Source organism: Gamsiella multidivaricata (assembly GCF_025024155.1).
Source record: "Gamsiella multidivaricata strain RSA 2152 chromosome Unknown BC939scaffold_63, whole genome shotgun sequence".
Lineage (NCBI taxonomy): Eukaryota > Fungi > Mortierellomycota > Mortierellomycetes > Mortierellales > Mortierellaceae > Gamsiella > Gamsiella multidivaricata.
Genome location: NW_026251771.1, coordinates 138,756 through 155,224, shown reverse-complemented (window position 1 = coordinate 155,224; position 16,469 = coordinate 138,756). Strand labels below are relative to the sequence as shown.

The following is a 16,469-nucleotide window of genomic DNA, read 5'->3' as shown; positions in this document are numbered from 1 at the left end:
TGTGCTGCCTTGCAATTGAAGAAAGCTCCATGAAGCGCTACAGAAGAAATATATCATCTCGCAGTTAAAGAGAGCCACCTTGCAATTGAGGAGAGCTCATTCTCTAGACATGCCTTCTGCTTGGTCCTTCATCCATTTCGTCTTAGACCTTCCTTCCTCTCGCCAACCTCCTCGGCGTACTCGCACCGTCGCGCAGTTCAGCATACAGTCCGCTCACTCACCCACTCGCTCACTCATCCTTTGTCTTCCCATTGACGCGCCATGGCCTCATTTCAGCCACGGACAAAGGACAGCTCCGCGCGAGAGCTGGTCTCAAGGGTGATGAGCCCCAGGATCGCGGTCATTGCCTCCCAGGGCGCCAACGAGCTCTGCCAGGCTAATCACTTGTCTTCGGTTGTAGATCTCCTCAAACCCTTTGGCGAACGAATGGAAGGCCGAGGTACAACAAGTGTCTGTGTTATATCATCCTAAACGCGACGCGCTTCGCTCTCGCAATGGCTGACATTTTGTACCATTTGTACATGACCTGCCAACGATAGTGACCGTCCATGGTTCAATGGGCTTGCCCTCAGCAATCGACAACTTCACACTACGTCTCACAGAAATGGATCAACTCGAAGAACCTGATCCGAAGACGACACAGCGCTGGCTCGCAGAGGTGGTGCGTGCCGCGGCACATGGATACGACGACCCATTCAAAATCCGGGGCAAGAAGCAGGTCACAAACGATTACCTCAATGGTGCGTTACGAGCATGCAACCGATTTTCACCATGCAGAACTGAAGCGCTTAGCGACATGGAAATCAGCATTTGTCGTGAACTTGGGTAGTACAAAAATTACATGGGTTGCTGACAGGACAGTCGTCTGACATTTTGTTCGATAGCACCAGCAGCGCATATCTTCCCGTGGTATTCGAGCTATCGGGACCTTTTCTTCTCGACCAACGGTGTATCGGACCACGAGACGTTCGAGCATCCTGTCGCATGCATCATCGCCATTTCTTCGCTTTCAGTGGATCCCATCAATGAAATTCATCAATTGAACAACATGAGCACACCTCCGATTGTTTTCGAGAAAGCATTCATGGATCCAGCATTATTGAAATACTACGTATTGATCCACGATTGCTCAAAAGGAAATATCGATACGTAAGATACCCGCATATTTCAATACCAGAGTCTGGGCTATCTCTTGCACCCAGGAATTTTGAGTAGTGGTTGGTTACCTAATATCGATTTGAATGCTCTTACTCTTCAATAGCGCGATGGAGACTCTGGATAAGATGCGCCGGACGTTTGGGCTTCATTGCAGTATTTTGAAGATCAACTCTGTGGATCCCAATAATTCCACATTACCCAAGGACAGGAATGCTAAATACTGGACCAAGAGCGTCGCTTTCTCAAAATTGCTGGCAATGGGTCATGCAGCCAAGGATGGGACTACCCAACGAAGCTCACTCTCCTCTATTTCCTCGACAAATGCCTCAGGGAGTCTGGTCGACTTAGCCTCACAAAGAAGCTCCATGTCCTCTCCCGTCTATTCAGGCACCGGCAACAGCTCGCCAACATTTGCGCAGAATCCTGTTTTTGCGCAGCTCGGAAACGATGAGGAGGATGGAACATTTGATCATGATCCACTATTGCTTCCCCCAACAGAGAGTCAGGATCTCACCATGGATCTACTACTTCACCCCGAAAAGGTGGCAGAGGCATATGGATGCTGTCTCAGCGACGAAGATATCAGCGGGATCGCCCAGATGTTAAAAGAGATGCTGGCGCAGAGCATTATACCATATATGGAGAGAAACATTGCCCACTGGAACGAGCAGGTCGCTGCATCGCGCAAAGGAATCGCGGGTCGGTTCAGGAGATTTTTGGGTGCTGGTTCCAAAAACCCTTCGCTGCAACAATCGCCAGCAGCGGGACCGAACGGAGGCGTGATTTATCCGCATGCTGCACCCGAGGCACAGATGCGCAAGTTGGCGGATTGGGCGTTCATGTTGAGAGACTACAAGTTTGCGTTGTCCGTATACGAGACAGTAAAGAAGGATTTTTCCGCGGACAAGGCATGGAAGTACTATGGAGGCACCCAGGTACGCATCCATCTGCACAAAGACAAAATAACCGGATGGACAAGGAATTCCAGCGTTTTTTTTATTTTATTTTTTACTTATGTTCGTTGTGAACATTAATTTGCCATATAGGAAATGATTGGGCTTTGTCTTTTGATGTCGCCTCAGCCGCTTGGGTCTAAGAATGATGTGGATCACTATTTTGAATCGGCAGTGAGCTCCTATATCTACAAAGCACGGTCATCATTCTTTGGATCGAGGGCCACAATATTGTGCTACGAACTTTTCAAGCAGAGAAACATGTATAGGGAGTCGCCCACTACTTTGACGAGGATGACTGCAGATGTAAGTATAGATGCATCATCGAAAGAACATCAAAAGATACGTTTGTTTTTCAGGATCTTAGGCTTGATGTAACATATTTTGAACTTTAGGCGTCCGATCTTCGCAATGGCCTATTTCTGGAGCAAGCGGCGCACTGTTACCTGAAGTTCCCAAGTCCCCAGGTTCGCAAGTATGCCTTCCACATGATCATGGCCGGCCACCGTTTCAACAAGGCGGATCAGGTATGTAAATCGACGATTGGCGTGTTTTGGACTGCAGCGTTCTCCCTACATAGGCGCTAACAGGAAAACCTGGTGCGTAATTTTAGAAAGAACATGCATACAGATGTTACACGGCGGCTTCTCTTGTGTACGAATCCAAGGGTTGGGCACTTGTGGACGACCATATCAGCTGCTCCCTTGGAAGGCAATCGTACCAACTTGGAAAATCGGAGGAAGTTCTTGACCACTACAAAAAGTTGCTGCGCGAGAGCAGACAATCACCCCAGCAACAGGGGGTATATATGAAGGAGTTTTTGAGCGTTTATAGGGATTATACCAACAAAATTGAAGCAGATCCCTTGCGTGAAACATTCCCCGATTTTCCACTTCCTGTCGTGCTTGGGTCAACTGCCAGGATCCTCTCCACCTCACAGTCTACGCACGAAAATAATGAAGCCTGGGCAGAGTTGGAGGGAGACATGCGGAACTCTTCAACATCCAATGGAGGGCGTACGGTCTCTGCTGTCGGAGGTATGTCAACTGATTTGTCCTGAGAAAGGGTACGATATACAACTCAAGAACGGATTGACATAACCAATGTAATCTAAACGTTATATAGAGCATGTGCTGGCGACAGTCAACATCAAGAACCCATTGCAGATTCCAGTGATCTTGACGGATGTCATTCTCGGATGCGAACACAGTACCTCGACCACTACATTCACAGTGCCTGTGGACGCAGCTGAAGAGGCGCACTTGGCATTGTATGATCAGCAGAGTCCATCATTTGAGGGCAAAGTTTCCTTCACTGCATTTGACTGCGATCGTATTGACCGGGTCATCATGGAGCCAGGCCAGGTCCGCACGTTGACATTCCAAATTCTGCCAAAGCAAGAGGGCCAGATCAGGGTCATGGGTCTGCATTGCAACGTGGAGGGCCAGGTTCATGCATACAAGGACATTGTGAAGAAGGGAAAGCGACTGAACAAGACCAAGGAGCAGATGATGTCCCAGGTGTATGAAGAAGATAAGAGTCTTATTATTCTCGTTGCACCAGAGATGCCACTACTGGATGTCGAGTTCCATTCGTCCCCGGAGATGCTGCTCTCGGGCGAGGTTTGCGAGCTGTCCCTAGAGATTAAGAACCGGGGCAAGAAGGGACTTAAGAATCTCACGGTCAGAATGAGCCATCCAACGTTCTTTTGCATCGGAGAAAAAAGAGATGAAGGAGACCTTGGCGTGTACAGTAAGTGTCGAGCTGCCTGCAGATTACTGAACCTCCCGGGTCAGGAACTCTGTATCTAACACCGCCTTGTGCTTATTATTTTCTAGATAAAGGAAAAGGTGAGACGGCATTTGAAACGATTCAGGTCGATAACTCGCTGCAGCTCAATTCGACACAAATAATTCTGGACAGGGTGCTGGCGCCAGGAGAGAGCATCGGGATCCCCAGTTGGCTGCGGGGAGAAAAAATTGGCAAGCACAGCTTCCTGTTTGTATTCTCGTACGAGTCTGAACAGGAAGGCACGGCGATGGGTGTCAGGACACTTCGACATACCCTAACATCGCAGGTATTGCCATCGCTCAAGATCAACGCCTTTACAAGACCTAGTACGAAAGGACTGAATGAGTTCATTCTGGGTATTGAGGTATGCTGAGTTATTGATCATGCCTTCATGGAGCGAATAAGTGTGTCGCTGGAATATTGACCGAACACCGCCTTTTATTTCCCCTTCTGCCATTGTAGACGGAGAATCTGCAAACTGTCCCCAACTTTGAGTTCCTCCAAATCTCGTCCATGAGTGCCTCTTGGATCATCGAGGCAGTAAACAAGTCAGAGTATGTTATTTTATACCCACGCGTAGCAGCTCTCTTTCTCAGTGGGCACGCTAACATTTTACTTTACTTCTTATATTCACTGTGTGGTAACCAGTGAGGCCGAGGAATATCGGTCGATTGCACCGAGGCACACGGTGTTCACGTATTACAGGGTCCGCAAAAGCGATAGGGTTTCCTTGCCTGCTGTCACGCCTGAGAGGTTCATGGCTAAGGCCCTCGAGAAATTGGTCATTGGTCAGGAAAGGCCCAAGGATGTACCTCCGCCGCTGGATCTTCAGTTATGTCATCTTTCAACAGTATGTGCATGTATCAATATTAAGGCATATATCTTGCATATTGGTATACAAAACGGTTCACATACTCATTGTCTCGATTCTGATATGTTTATCTAGGGCGAGTCGCACATCAGCTCTTCTTCACCAGTCCTCAAACACTTCTCACGCGCCTCAAGACTCGGTTGGCGCCAAACCTCTTTGGCAACCCAGTTCTCTTCTATTCCTTCCAGCGTCGACAGACGGCACCTATTCTCAGTCTATGGCAGCAACGATATTGACCTGGCATTGTTCTGGAATATCCCGAAGATGAACCGGCGTGGACACCATTATATCATCGGCATCAACTTGGGTGTCCAGCAGAACCCCTTCCAGCCGATTGACCCCAACGATGAGTTGGACGGTGAAGGCGGCGAGGAGACAGAGACTGCACGGAGAGCACTCTATGAACAGACGATGAGGGATCAAGCTGCGTTAGTCCAGGCTCTGACGATGAATCCACACTTCCGGGACGAGAGTCCTGTCAAAATTTCGATGCGATCAGAAGATGCTGTGCAGCACGATTTTGCTCAGAAGAGGTACAGGCGATGGATTGCATTTTTCTTGTGGCAATGACTCGCACGTACAGCTCGAATGCTACTCGCGCTAATCTGTTTATTTGTTATTCATATCACAGGCTGTGCAGTACTCCGGTCAAGGTCGTGATCAAGAACTGTTCTTGGAACAAGCACATTGCCTATACGCTCGAGATGCTTTCAAGCAACGACCCTATGGTTCCTCAAAAACCGCCCGGCACAGCGCTCGATCACGCTCCTCCACAAGCAGCCATCATGGACTCCACCAATCCACACCCAAACGCGCACCCGTTCTTCTGGTCCGGGTCTACGTTTAGTACTGGCTATTTAGCGCCTATGGCCGAGGTCGAGGTCGTGGTCATGGCATGCTTTACAGGGTACGGCGTGTATGACATTAATCGATGGCGGTTGGCAGTGCAGGTCGCCAAAGCGCAACGAAAGAAGAAGGAAATTAGAAGAACAACAAGCAGCTCTGCTGCAAAGACATTAGAAGAGGAGCAGGAAGAAGAGCGACAGTCTACGATGCCGCCGGCTCCTCCTCAAGGAGTTGGGAAGGGCTTTATGCAAATGCCCAACTTGGCACATTACATCCAGGTTTCATAAAGGCAACCTGAGAGATTGAAATAAAACGCAATGGGAACAAAGCGACCGTATCGTGCTTTAGCGCGGAGTCTTTATTCAGCGCTCCCCTTCTAGGGTTGCTTCTTGGTTAAGATTTTCAGTTCCCGAATAACTGGAGTACCACTTCGAAGTCCTCTGAACACGCATTCTACCGACTCTACTTCTGATAGTCCCGTGCGCAATTTTGCTACAGCCTGCAAATATGTCGAAAAGAACGAAAACTGAGTCAGCAAGGACTCTGTATAGCAGTATTTTTCCAGCAAACCATAGCAAGGACATTTGCGCTTACCCTCTTGGCTTCAGGCTCATTAATGCGGACCAAATCGCGGAACTCGGCAACAGAAAATCCCATCAGGATTTCAACGACTTTCTGGTCAAGAATGCCCTCAAGTGTAGTATTGTCCATCGTTAAGTTTGATTCAGTCGATAGGGCGGCTGGGAGGAGAAAGATCGGGATTGAAACCGCCAGCGTTGTCAGCGAGAATTTGCCCAGTTTACGAACACGGGCCTACAAAAGAGATGCGAAATCAGAAGTGTTATAAAAATCAGCATCATGTCTTTTAGATTCCACTAGCATCCTGAACTGAACGATTTGCTATACATACCTTGGCCTTCACTTCGCGCCCCTCATGCACAGCCCCCTGAACCTGGTCCAGCTCCACTTCGGGCACAACAGGGATGATCTCAGAAAGGCCGCCAAAATCGTCCTCGTCATCCATATCAAATTCCAACAAGGTCTCCTCCAGCTTGATGGGCACCGATATCTCAGAAGGAGGTTCCTGTCCTCGTCTAGATTCTTGCGTGAATAGTTCGTTCAACTTCGACCGTAAGACTCCAGAGCCGTCGGGTTCGGGCTTGATACTTCTGTTTATATCGAGTCCTGCTACATTATGATCCGGATTAGAAAGCGGCTGTCCATCACTGATTTTGTCGTCATCGTCGTCGGATGATAGGTCGATCGCCGCATTATAGCTCGCCCCTTCAAGTCTTGACGCCTCAATCTTCTCCATTTTAACCTTCAGAGGCACAGCATTAGGGCTTACAGACCGCGTAAAATCTTTCATGATCGACCCTGATCTGGACCAGGATAAGTGTCTTGCCTCCTCAGTTTGATCCGTCTTGGAATACGAAGCAAAATCGTCTGCCTTTTCCATCTTAATGTCAACCAAAATACCGTTAACCTTTTCCACCTTGACCTTGACGGGGATGTCTTCCTCGACCCATGGCAAAGTCGAGAATGATCTGGACCGCCGTCTGTCGGGATAAAAGTCCTGATCTACTGGCTCATACTCCGGCGATACTTTCCGCTTCTTCCCATCGGCTTGTTCCTCCGGTATCCCCTTTCTTGAGTCACCATTGGGTTTGCGTTCCGTTGCCAGACCCTGTTTTGTCTCCACCTCCCAGACACCACTCGCTTTCTGCTTCTCCTGATCCTGCAGCTGCAGTAATTGCGAGTGGGGCGATTTCAGACTGATGTTTCGCCGACCGAAGGATGTCCTTCTCGTTGGAGACCTTGTGGCCACAAGCGGTGGGCTATTCGCTTTACCTATTCCGGCATCCAATGGTTGATTCTGCTTCTCGTCCACAGATAACTGGGATATGACTTCCCATTCCGCATCATCGCACGGCAGCTCGATGTCGTCCATCTCCATATCTTGCTGAAAATCCCACTGCGGTTCTTGCTCCCGTAATATTCGCATATATTCATCCACTTCCTCGTCTTTTTTCTTGCGCTCTGGTAGCACCTGTAGTGGTGGCGGTGATTCAGAGCTACGAATAGGTTTGAATGATTTCCATGGGTTGGGTATGTCGCCAGCGGAAATCGGGGCGCGCCAGTTGGATTGGTTGGATGATGATGAGGCAGTGGATGGTATAGCATCCTGAGCACTCACTGCAGGCTGAGGATTCTTCCAGAGATTGCTAAACGCATTGTTTGTGGTGCTGGAGCTGCTACCACTGTTGACGTTGTTCATGTTGTTGACGTTCGTTAGAACCGTCGGTGTGTTAGGCCTTGGGTCTAATTGTTGCCTAGGTGCTGCTGTAATCTCTGCAGTAGGGAGAGTATCCATGGGCAGGCTGTAAAGAAAAGGACAGGATAGTTTGTAGAGCGATATTAGCATGATGCTTACCTATTTTCCCATCCTTATTTTTCTGTCGGTCCTTCTGATGACAATCTATATACCCTAGTCGCTTCTTCATCTGGTTCATAATTACGAGTCTCCTTGGGTGCTGATTCATGCTAGCAACTTCGCCGCCGACGAGAAATGCGTTGGTAGGGTCCAACTGCAGTACCCCATGTCGTACATCCACGCCCCTAACCCTGATCTATGCAGTTTAAAAAATAATTCATGCAACACATGTACACATGTTAGAGATAACACCATTAACTGCAGTAAATACTGAATAATGTGCTCGTCCAGTCGCTGATCTCCATTCATACCTTGGCTCCCAGTTTCATCTCCATCGCGACTCCCGGGATCGGTTCCATCACAATAGCCCTCAACTTCCTGACGCCGTCCGTCAGATCCAAGGAAATCATGCCTTTTGGTAACGCCTTCCCAACCTGGAACCCGCCAGGCTGATCCCCCGCGATACCAATAGTCTCACACGCCTCGAGCATCTTGAGCGAGCTGCTTCCAATGTCCTGGACCTCGAGGATCTGTAAAATAACGCCTCCTCCAGTCGTTCGACCTAAGCGCCCACCATCACCGTCTGTAAACAAACACTGCTTGTGCGGAGTGGCGACAGAGTGGGGAAGGAGAGGTCTGGCATCGAGTATGCGAAAGTCCGCGAGGAGGTACATGTCAAAGATGAACTGGGCTAGATCCTGGTTCGATGCAGAGGAGGAGGAGCCCTGTTTGTGCCTGTAGGCGATGCACTGGCGGGTCCATTCGACCGAGGCGTTCACGCCCATGTGCTGGATGGTGTTCCGGACGAGAAGATCATCGTGAGGCATGCGAATATGCGAACGGGGTGAGCGTAGGTGCCTGGAGACAGAGGGCGAAAAAGACAGAGGAAGGTGTAGTGTGATAAGAACAAACGATGTGTTTCTGTTGCTGTTGCTCAACGGCGCGTTTGATTAAAAAATTGGTGGCGTTTTTTTTGGACTCCAGCAGCCCCCTGTTTGTCCGCATTCGGTTCGCACGCATACTTTCTGGCACACAAGCACAGCACAGCGGCAGCACACACAGACCATGGACAACCGTGTCTTTGCCACAGTGGGATCGACGCGTTTCGACAAACTCATCGCTGTGGTCTCATCCCCTCCCCTGCTGAAGCTACTCTCATCGCTTCACTATACTCATCTTACGATCCAACATGGCCAGAGCCCGATCACCATCTCATCACCACAAGTGTCATCAGTTTCACCGGATGTGCAAGTTGACGCGTACCAGTACAAGTCCTCCTTGCGTGAGGATATGGCACAGGCCAGTTTGGTTATCAGCCATGCAGGTACATAAAAGTCGCGACCTTTTCTTTATCCATTATTCAATTCGTGTACTTCGATCCTTGAATTTCACTCTATATACTTAACATACATATCGTAGGTTCTGGATCTATCCTGGAGGCCCTACGATTGAAGAAGAAGCTGATTGTCGTCGTGAACGAGGACCTCATGGATAACCACCAACTCGAGCTCGGCTCTTCGCTTCATGAACAAGGCTATCTTGTTTGCTGTAGTGTCGCGTAAATTTTTCTATCTCCCTTTCTCCTTCAATTTTTTGAGTGCTCGTTTTTTAACGCGCGTGTAACTTATATTCTCTCATCCTTTTACTCGCGTCACGTTGAACTTGTGCAGGGACCTTGAAAGTGCTCTCAAGGCAAAAGAATACCAGTCGCTCACGCCGTTTCCAGACCAGGACCCGATACGCTTTGCTAGCTTTTTGGACTCACAGATGGGATTCTGAGATAAGAATGTTTGCAAGCATATAAATATACACAGTATTTGGAGTGATTTTAGGATGCATTGAGCGAGTTCTATCAAAATGTTCAGTTAAAAGAAGATCTGGAGCTGGAGTCTGAGGGAACAAATGCAAGTGCATTAAAACAGACTGGCGAATTGTTGGTGGATAGAGCCCCAGCCCTGCATTAGCTCGATGGTTCGCAGTACTATGAGTCTTGTACATACCTCTGGAAGCCATTTTGGGAGTTAGACCCTGGACTACTACCTTGCGAGACGACCGGTTTACGCTTTCCCCTCCCCCCGCCTCACTTTCAGCAGACAACATCCAGGACTCCTTATCCAAACCCTCAGCCTTGGTCACGCGCATTCTAGTCCGCTCAAATCTATGGCGTTCTGTCAATAGTACCATCGGAGGCCACATTTCTTCCGAAGGCTCGTTGCTCTCGGGAAATTCGTTGCGAGAAGATAGACGGGTTTGGCAACTGTATAAGACATAAACAGACCAAAAGACAGGCAGAAACCCAATATCCAGGACATGGTAAAGCGTCTGAAGAAAGGTCTTGGGATGAGGAGCTACCTTGCAGCTACAATCATGCCAATAATCATCTTCAAAAAAGAATTCCGCGCTCCCTCATACAACCCGTTGTACATCTCTGTCGCTCCGGATTCCTCGTCCACGTTAGCGGTCGAGAACTGACTAGGCTATGCCGTTGTTGTTGGCGCATAAGACCAATTCGAGTGCGCGAATTCTGCCGTTGGTTATATCGCTCTTGCGACCTCAGAGCTGTCCAAAGTACTTGAAATGCTCAGTAAGAGTCTCGCGATAGACGTAAAAAACCTTTCTGCCGACAGTCAGGCTAAATGCGAGCAGAGCTGGTTATTAAATTGACATCGAAGAATTGTCCCAGGAACGGACATTTAGGAGGTTGGCGGTTCGGCGGGTTTCTTCGATCCGTCAGCAAATCGAGAGGGAAGGGTCGAGTCGCCGCTCGATGAGTGTTGACGGCGGAAATCCGGCATATGATGTACTGGTACTGGTGTCAACTCTACGAACGGCTCGAATCACATGGATGTCAAACGCGTGCCTTCGCTGTCATACTTGGAGATTTGTGTTGCTTGAGATGCGAATACCACGATATCTGAGTGCTCTTTCTCTGTATCGGTCTCGTTCTCGTTCTCGTTCTCTGCCAAAGGCACGGCCGGAAATGGTTTGCTTGGTTCAAAGTTGCAATCTGATAGTACTCGGGGCCTCGGTCTCTTGAGGGACTGATAGAGGCCCTCAATCTGGACAACATAGCTGTTGTAGTGGCGACTAGGAGCCTTTTGGCATCTTTGTGGCGCAAACTGCTGAAAATGACCGCAATGGGATATCGCTTGGTACGTGGGATGTGTTTGATATCTCTACTCGACCATGACTTATCCCACGGATCCTAATGACCTCTGGCTCATAAGGTATTGTACTTTGGCCCATCACCCTTCAGAACAATAGTTATTAATACGGGTGCATAGTACTACATATTTGGCGCAATTGCAGGTGGAAGGGCATTCGTTATTGGGTGAGGTTTGGGAGGACGCTTTTTTTCTCTTGCCCTAGTGTTTCTTCTGCATAGCTCGTCAAAAAACAATGGGATAAGGATGCTCTGCAGATGGAAATCGCTTTGTGTCATTCCATAATAAGAGGAAGAAAGCAAACCTCAGGATCAGTCAGACTCAACCGTCGTAGCTGTGCCTGGTTCACAAATGGCATCAGCTATATGATTGCAACCATTGATATAGAGTATATGTACTGTTGATTCTGGCGCAGCGACAAAAAAACAGTTATTCAACAGCACCTCTGAAATGTAAGATCAACGCAGCCATGGGTAACAACCGAAAAAGAGTGCGATGAGAAAGAGGTGTGAAGTCTCATTCTCAAATCTGGAATTCTCTCCGATAAGGAATTACTTCATTCGCTTTACAAGGTTGGGTACTTTTTGCAATGCTTGTGCGTGTTTATTGGTGAATCGTCGACCATTGTTAAGTGACAAGTTAGGCATGTAGGTTGTCCGGGATTACAGAACTTGTGTCGTCGAAGCTTGCCAACGTGAACCAAGCGTCTCTACTCGGTATCCGTCTCATCTTCATCTCGTACTCTCACCGCTGAAAGATCGGACGCGACCGAAGTCACTACGGCTATCTCTGCCGCTACTTTTGCTGACTCTTCCGAATCTTTTCGTGCCTTTACGATATCTGTTTGATTCTTATAGGTATATACTCTAACTTTCCCATCTAAGAAAGCATTCAACGATGCAAACACTTTAGTATCGCGTTCAGGTACCGTTTGATGCATTTAAAATTAAGAACGACTCGAGATATGCTTACCATCTGCACTTGTGAGGAGCAAAGGCCGTGTCGGGTGGAAAGCGACATCGCGAACCTCGACGTCTAGAAATTATGTTAGGTTCGATAATGATAGCCAGTGAAAATGTTAGAGCTTAGAGCACTTCACGGTTTCAATTACATGAGCCGGCAACATACCGTCGTGGTCTTTGAGAATGCCTGTTACTTGGCCAGTCTTCAGGTTAAAGATAAAGACCTCTCCTGTACAGGAAGGTGCAAGTAGATACCTTCCATTGGAGGCAATCTTTATAAGCCAGGCATTTGAAAAATATCTAACAAAATTGCGAGATTGTAACAATTGGGATGTTAGAGGACACCGCATGCTGGTGTGAATGTATAGGTGCAAGGCACACACGCTTTACACCTACTCTTCATCTTGAAACCGTTTGACCTCTGTCAAGTACCACTTTCCGCCTTTCGTGTCTGGGTAAACCAGTTTGTGCAACGTGCATGAGTTATAGTCCTTGGCTAAAGAACGTCAAGGAGAAGAAGACAGTAAAGGCGTGTGAGTGTTAGTTGGTTGCAGGGCCGAGGTATTAGAAGGTTATTACACGTTGCATTGCAATATAGCATACCAATCATTCGTTCTTCCGAGTCGAGCAGTTCTACACCCCGTGAGATGAAATACGCAAACTGCTGTGCTTTTGCTACCGGCGCAGGTGTAAGTGCAGCTTCTGAAGCCCTCATTTTGCCTCTTTTGATGCTCGACTCTGTTGATTCAAGGTCTTCTTCTGGGACCGGAATCTCCTCAGGGAGTGGTGGGGGCATGGCGAAATCGATAGCTTGGATGAATTTTCCGCAATCGCAATAAGATGAATACATATTCTCGAAGGTTTGCAACAACTACAAGAGAAATGGGCAATGACCGCTGTATTAGTCATTGTTAAGACCTTCAAGAAGTAGAAAGCGTGGTTGCAAACAGGAGAAAGTCTAGGAGCACTTACAGCCGCATTTTCAAAATCAAAAAGACGCAGATTCTCGTCCGCCGCTGCAAGGAAATATTTGTTGCCAGTGTTAGGAACAAAGGACACCGTAAAGGCCATGCAAGTGATACCATCTCGCATCTGCACCGTCGATTTCAAGGATCTAGTGTGTGTGAATAAAGTCGAATTGGTTAGTGGCGGACCTCTTTACATATTATTGTTCACATAGCATCATAGTATAAATTACATACCTCCAGTCAGAGTCCATGTGCCATTTGTTCAGATATCCATCCTGACTGCCACTCAGGAAATAGTTCTCGCCCTTGAATTGCACTCTCTTGACACAGAGCAGCTCTTCTGAGTGTCCTTCGAGTATTGCTATGACCTCACCCGTCAAGACATCAAACACCTTGAGCGGGCACGGGAGAATATTGTTATCTTCATCTGCCATTGACCAGTTAAATCTATCCTTGCGTTTGCCGCCAACGACAATCAATGTCTGGTCTGGAACAAAGGTTCCGACGTAAAATTCGTCGATGTGCTCTTCCTAAACAGCATAATAAAAAGACCGAAATGAATATTAGCGGCTATTACTCGAACGCAACACCATTCGTCGCGATTCAATGCCTATGCACTGTTTCTCAAAGCATAGCGTGACTAACCTTAGCGTCTCGCAATTCCTTCAGAAGTGAATAGTCCTCCAAGCTCCAGATCTTCGCACAGCCAGTGTTGCAGAAGGTCGCCAACATAGTTCCATCGGGTGACAGTGCCATGCCTGTGATAGGCGCTTGGTCCTTGATTTCACAATCGACCAGCTGAAGGGGGTGGTCTTCGCTTATCTTGCCAATCATGCCGGACCTGCTCTCAGCATGGTTCCTCCAATAGGTATCAGGATACTGGCGTGCAAGATTATAAACGTAGCTAGGGTCGAAATCAAGGGGATTCTCGATCTAGAAATTATCGTAACAAAAACAGTTTGCTGTTAAAATTCGGCGCCTTTCAGATGAAGAATTAGCTATCAATTTCGGAGGAGAAGTGGCACTAACCTTGACGTGCGGCGCTTTGGGTTTGGTAGCGCGTTTCCACTTGGACAAGACGGTTTCTTTTGGACCTAGACGAAACGACATAGTGTTCACAAATATTTAGGTCAGCAAGGTATTCAGAGCAAACGCATACGATGTATCCGGTATAGACAAGGCTGTCCCTACCACTGGATTCCTCGTCGTCACTGAAGGCGGACCTTGTGGGCTTCTTGGCTATCTTTCTGGGTGCCTTGACACCCTCGTCCTTTACCGTCTTGCTGACCTTTGGCTTTGGGGCTGGTTTCTTTTTGGTTTTGACCTCCTTCTCCAAAAGTTCATCCGTATCCATGTCTGTATCCTCGTCGAAGGGTACCTTCGCCTTGCGTTTGCGAACGGGACGGCCATCATGCGTGTACTCGGTCTCAGGGACATCAATGCCTTCAATATCAATGGTCTCCTCGACAGAACCATTTGACGACGGAATTGAGTTCTTGTTCTTGAGTTCTCCTCCGTTCACGAGGCTCTCGTCGTTTTCTTTGCCCCGAGGCATAGGTGCAATAGGACGAGGAGCAATAGCAACAATAACACGCTTTGGCTTTGGAGAGGTCGCGGCCGTAGGGGTGCTTTGCGCTGTGTTCGTGTCGGCGGGCACCAACGGTTCATTTGGCTATGATAGAACGGTAGTTGTATATGCAATTGCTTAGCATAGGACGAGCACTAATATTATTTGCCATGAAGACGCGTCTCCTTTGTGGTCCCTAGTGCGTCTATGGTGTGATCTCGTGTCTGCCTGAAATGAGTTTTTGTATGAGGGGATTACAGAGGCGATGAGGGCGGAGCTAATATGGGGATTTCACTGCTCAGGAACATCAAGGGGATAGTGAGGAGTGCAAAGGGAGTATCATGGCCACTGGCATATAGGAGCGAGATCCATATGGGATCCGTCGAGGTTGGTGTATGAAGTTTTTGAGTGCAATGCAGCGAGGTGATGAAGAGTGCTGATATGAAAGAAAAGCAGATCCTACCTGAGGCGTCATGATGGATGATTCTGAGCGCTTGTATCAATGTCCCGAGACAGGAGAGTCGAGTGGAGATGTCAAAGACGCGGTATGAAAGGCCGGTTGCAATGGTGGATTCGTTGAATGGCGAATGAGTCGATGGACACTGCCTTGATGGGCAGGTGGAGTTGTTTTGAGTACGCGCTTTTCAAGAAAGGACGCTGTGACCGCACATCCGAGCAACGTGACACAACCTTTTGCTGTGCCTGAAAAAAAGAAAAAAAAAGTGCCTCGCGCGAGTGCTGAGAAAGCTGGTAGCATACATCAACACTACACTTTCTCGTCATGTTGTATGCGAGATAATACCGGGAATACATTCCGATGCCAGCGTACTGCTGTGTGCGGTGCTGAATAAGAATACCACTACTTTACGTACCTTACAGCACTGCTTAATTGTTTAATTATTGTCTGATCGCTACTTATAAAAGAAATCGCCAGTGTAGTGTGGACCGTTTGATGAAAGGCCTCTCACTTCACCTTCACCATTCTCACGTCCTCTTCATGTGGCAGCAAATGTCTCTCTCGTTTTCTCGTTGGCAGTTTTTTGGTAACCTTAAATGTTTCGCCCCACAACTGCTGGTTCCTGAGGTTTCAGTTGTTGTTTGAGAACAATTTAGAGGCCTCCACTCCATGACCTCCTATCGCCGACCGCGAGACCCCTTCCTGGCGCACCTGCGAGTTGTCCTCGGCTGAAGCAGCCCCAAATCGAAGCACCAACAGCGCCAGTTTCGTATCACTGAGATAAACTTCGAAGGACCTCTTTCGCATGTACAAAGGAATATGCTAAGTAATTTTTTGTGCGCTTTTTACTAACAAATATTCAAGCCCATATAAATAGATATGTTTTCGATATGCTTATGGCCAGCAAATCCTTTCAACTACCATGAGGACATTCGGAGGAAGGAGTTGTAGATTGAACAACTCTTCCCAAGGAGCTTCTTCGCACACTCTCTTTCTTCCATAATCAGATAGCCTAGTATATTCTGGTGAATCAAAGTAATCCAAGTAATAAGACAGACAGACCAATTGGAATGCCACGGACATAAATGAAAAGAACTATATATAAAAGAAAAAGACGAAATGGAGAGAGAGTGTTATGCCGGGTCATGGGATAGAGCAAGGACTCAATGTAGTACACGCATCCTTTTGCAGGCGACTGGACAGAGGCTGGGACCATGGGCAGGCAGCAACCAAACAAAGAAACAGCGCGCGAGGGATGGGTGGATGGGGATGGGTTGCAAAATGCAAATTGAGTTTTA

General features: G+C 48.0%; 4 protein-coding genes across 4 annotated transcripts; 2 read left to right on the top strand and 2 right to left on the bottom strand.

Moving 5' to 3' along the window:
• The first annotated feature begins 43 nt into the window (after positions 1-43).
• BC939DRAFT_487681 (ER-golgi trafficking TRAPP I complex 85 kDa subunit-domain-containing protein) lies at positions 44-5,944 on the top strand. The gene is made up of 13 exons (XM_051559361.1): positions 44-439; positions 540-740; positions 885-1,149; positions 1,262-2,093; positions 2,205-2,417; positions 2,507-2,638; positions 2,725-3,148; positions 3,237-3,863; positions 3,950-4,266; positions 4,365-4,456; positions 4,551-4,752; positions 4,849-5,306; positions 5,405-5,944. The coding sequence occupies exons 1-13, from the start codon at positions 262-264 to the stop codon at positions 5,904-5,906; spliced, it is 4,443 nt and encodes a 1,480-aa protein (XP_051409160.1). The 5' UTR covers positions 44-261; the 3' UTR covers positions 5,907-5,944.
• A 1-nt stretch (position 5,945) lies between these two features.
• Positions 5,946-8,959, bottom strand: BC939DRAFT_460683 (uncharacterized protein). The gene is made up of 5 exons (XM_051556916.1): positions 8,365-8,959; positions 8,107-8,249; positions 6,530-8,000; positions 6,214-6,432; positions 5,946-6,118 (listed from the first exon to the last, which is right to left on the bottom strand). The coding sequence occupies exons 1-5, from the start codon at positions 8,878-8,880 to the stop codon at positions 5,996-5,998; spliced, it is 2,472 nt and encodes an 823-aa protein (XP_051409159.1). The 5' UTR covers positions 8,881-8,959; the 3' UTR covers positions 5,946-5,995.
• A 112-nt stretch (positions 8,960-9,071) lies between these two features.
• Positions 9,072-9,908, top strand: BC939DRAFT_460682 (glycosyltransferase family 1 protein). Its single transcript, XM_051556915.1, has 3 exons — positions 9,072-9,377; positions 9,473-9,611; positions 9,724-9,908. Exons 1-3 carry the CDS (start codon positions 9,119-9,121, stop codon positions 9,830-9,832), a joined length of 507 nt encoding a protein of 168 aa, XP_051409158.1. The 5' UTR covers positions 9,072-9,118; the 3' UTR covers positions 9,833-9,908.
• Positions 9,909-11,798: 1,890 nt separating this feature from the next.
• On the bottom strand, positions 11,799-15,330 carry BC939DRAFT_460678 (WD40-repeat-containing domain protein). The gene is made up of 11 exons (XM_051556914.1): positions 15,178-15,330; positions 14,339-14,819; positions 14,177-14,241; positions 13,793-14,080; positions 13,382-13,677; positions 13,152-13,293; positions 12,783-13,050; positions 12,576-12,675; positions 12,346-12,479; positions 12,190-12,252; positions 11,799-12,096 (listed from the first exon to the last, which is right to left on the bottom strand). The coding sequence occupies exons 1-11, from the start codon at positions 15,187-15,189 to the stop codon at positions 11,927-11,929; spliced, it is 2,019 nt and encodes a 672-aa protein (XP_051409157.1). The 5' UTR covers positions 15,190-15,330; the 3' UTR covers positions 11,799-11,926.
• Between the last annotated feature and the right edge of the window lie 1,139 nt (positions 15,331-16,469).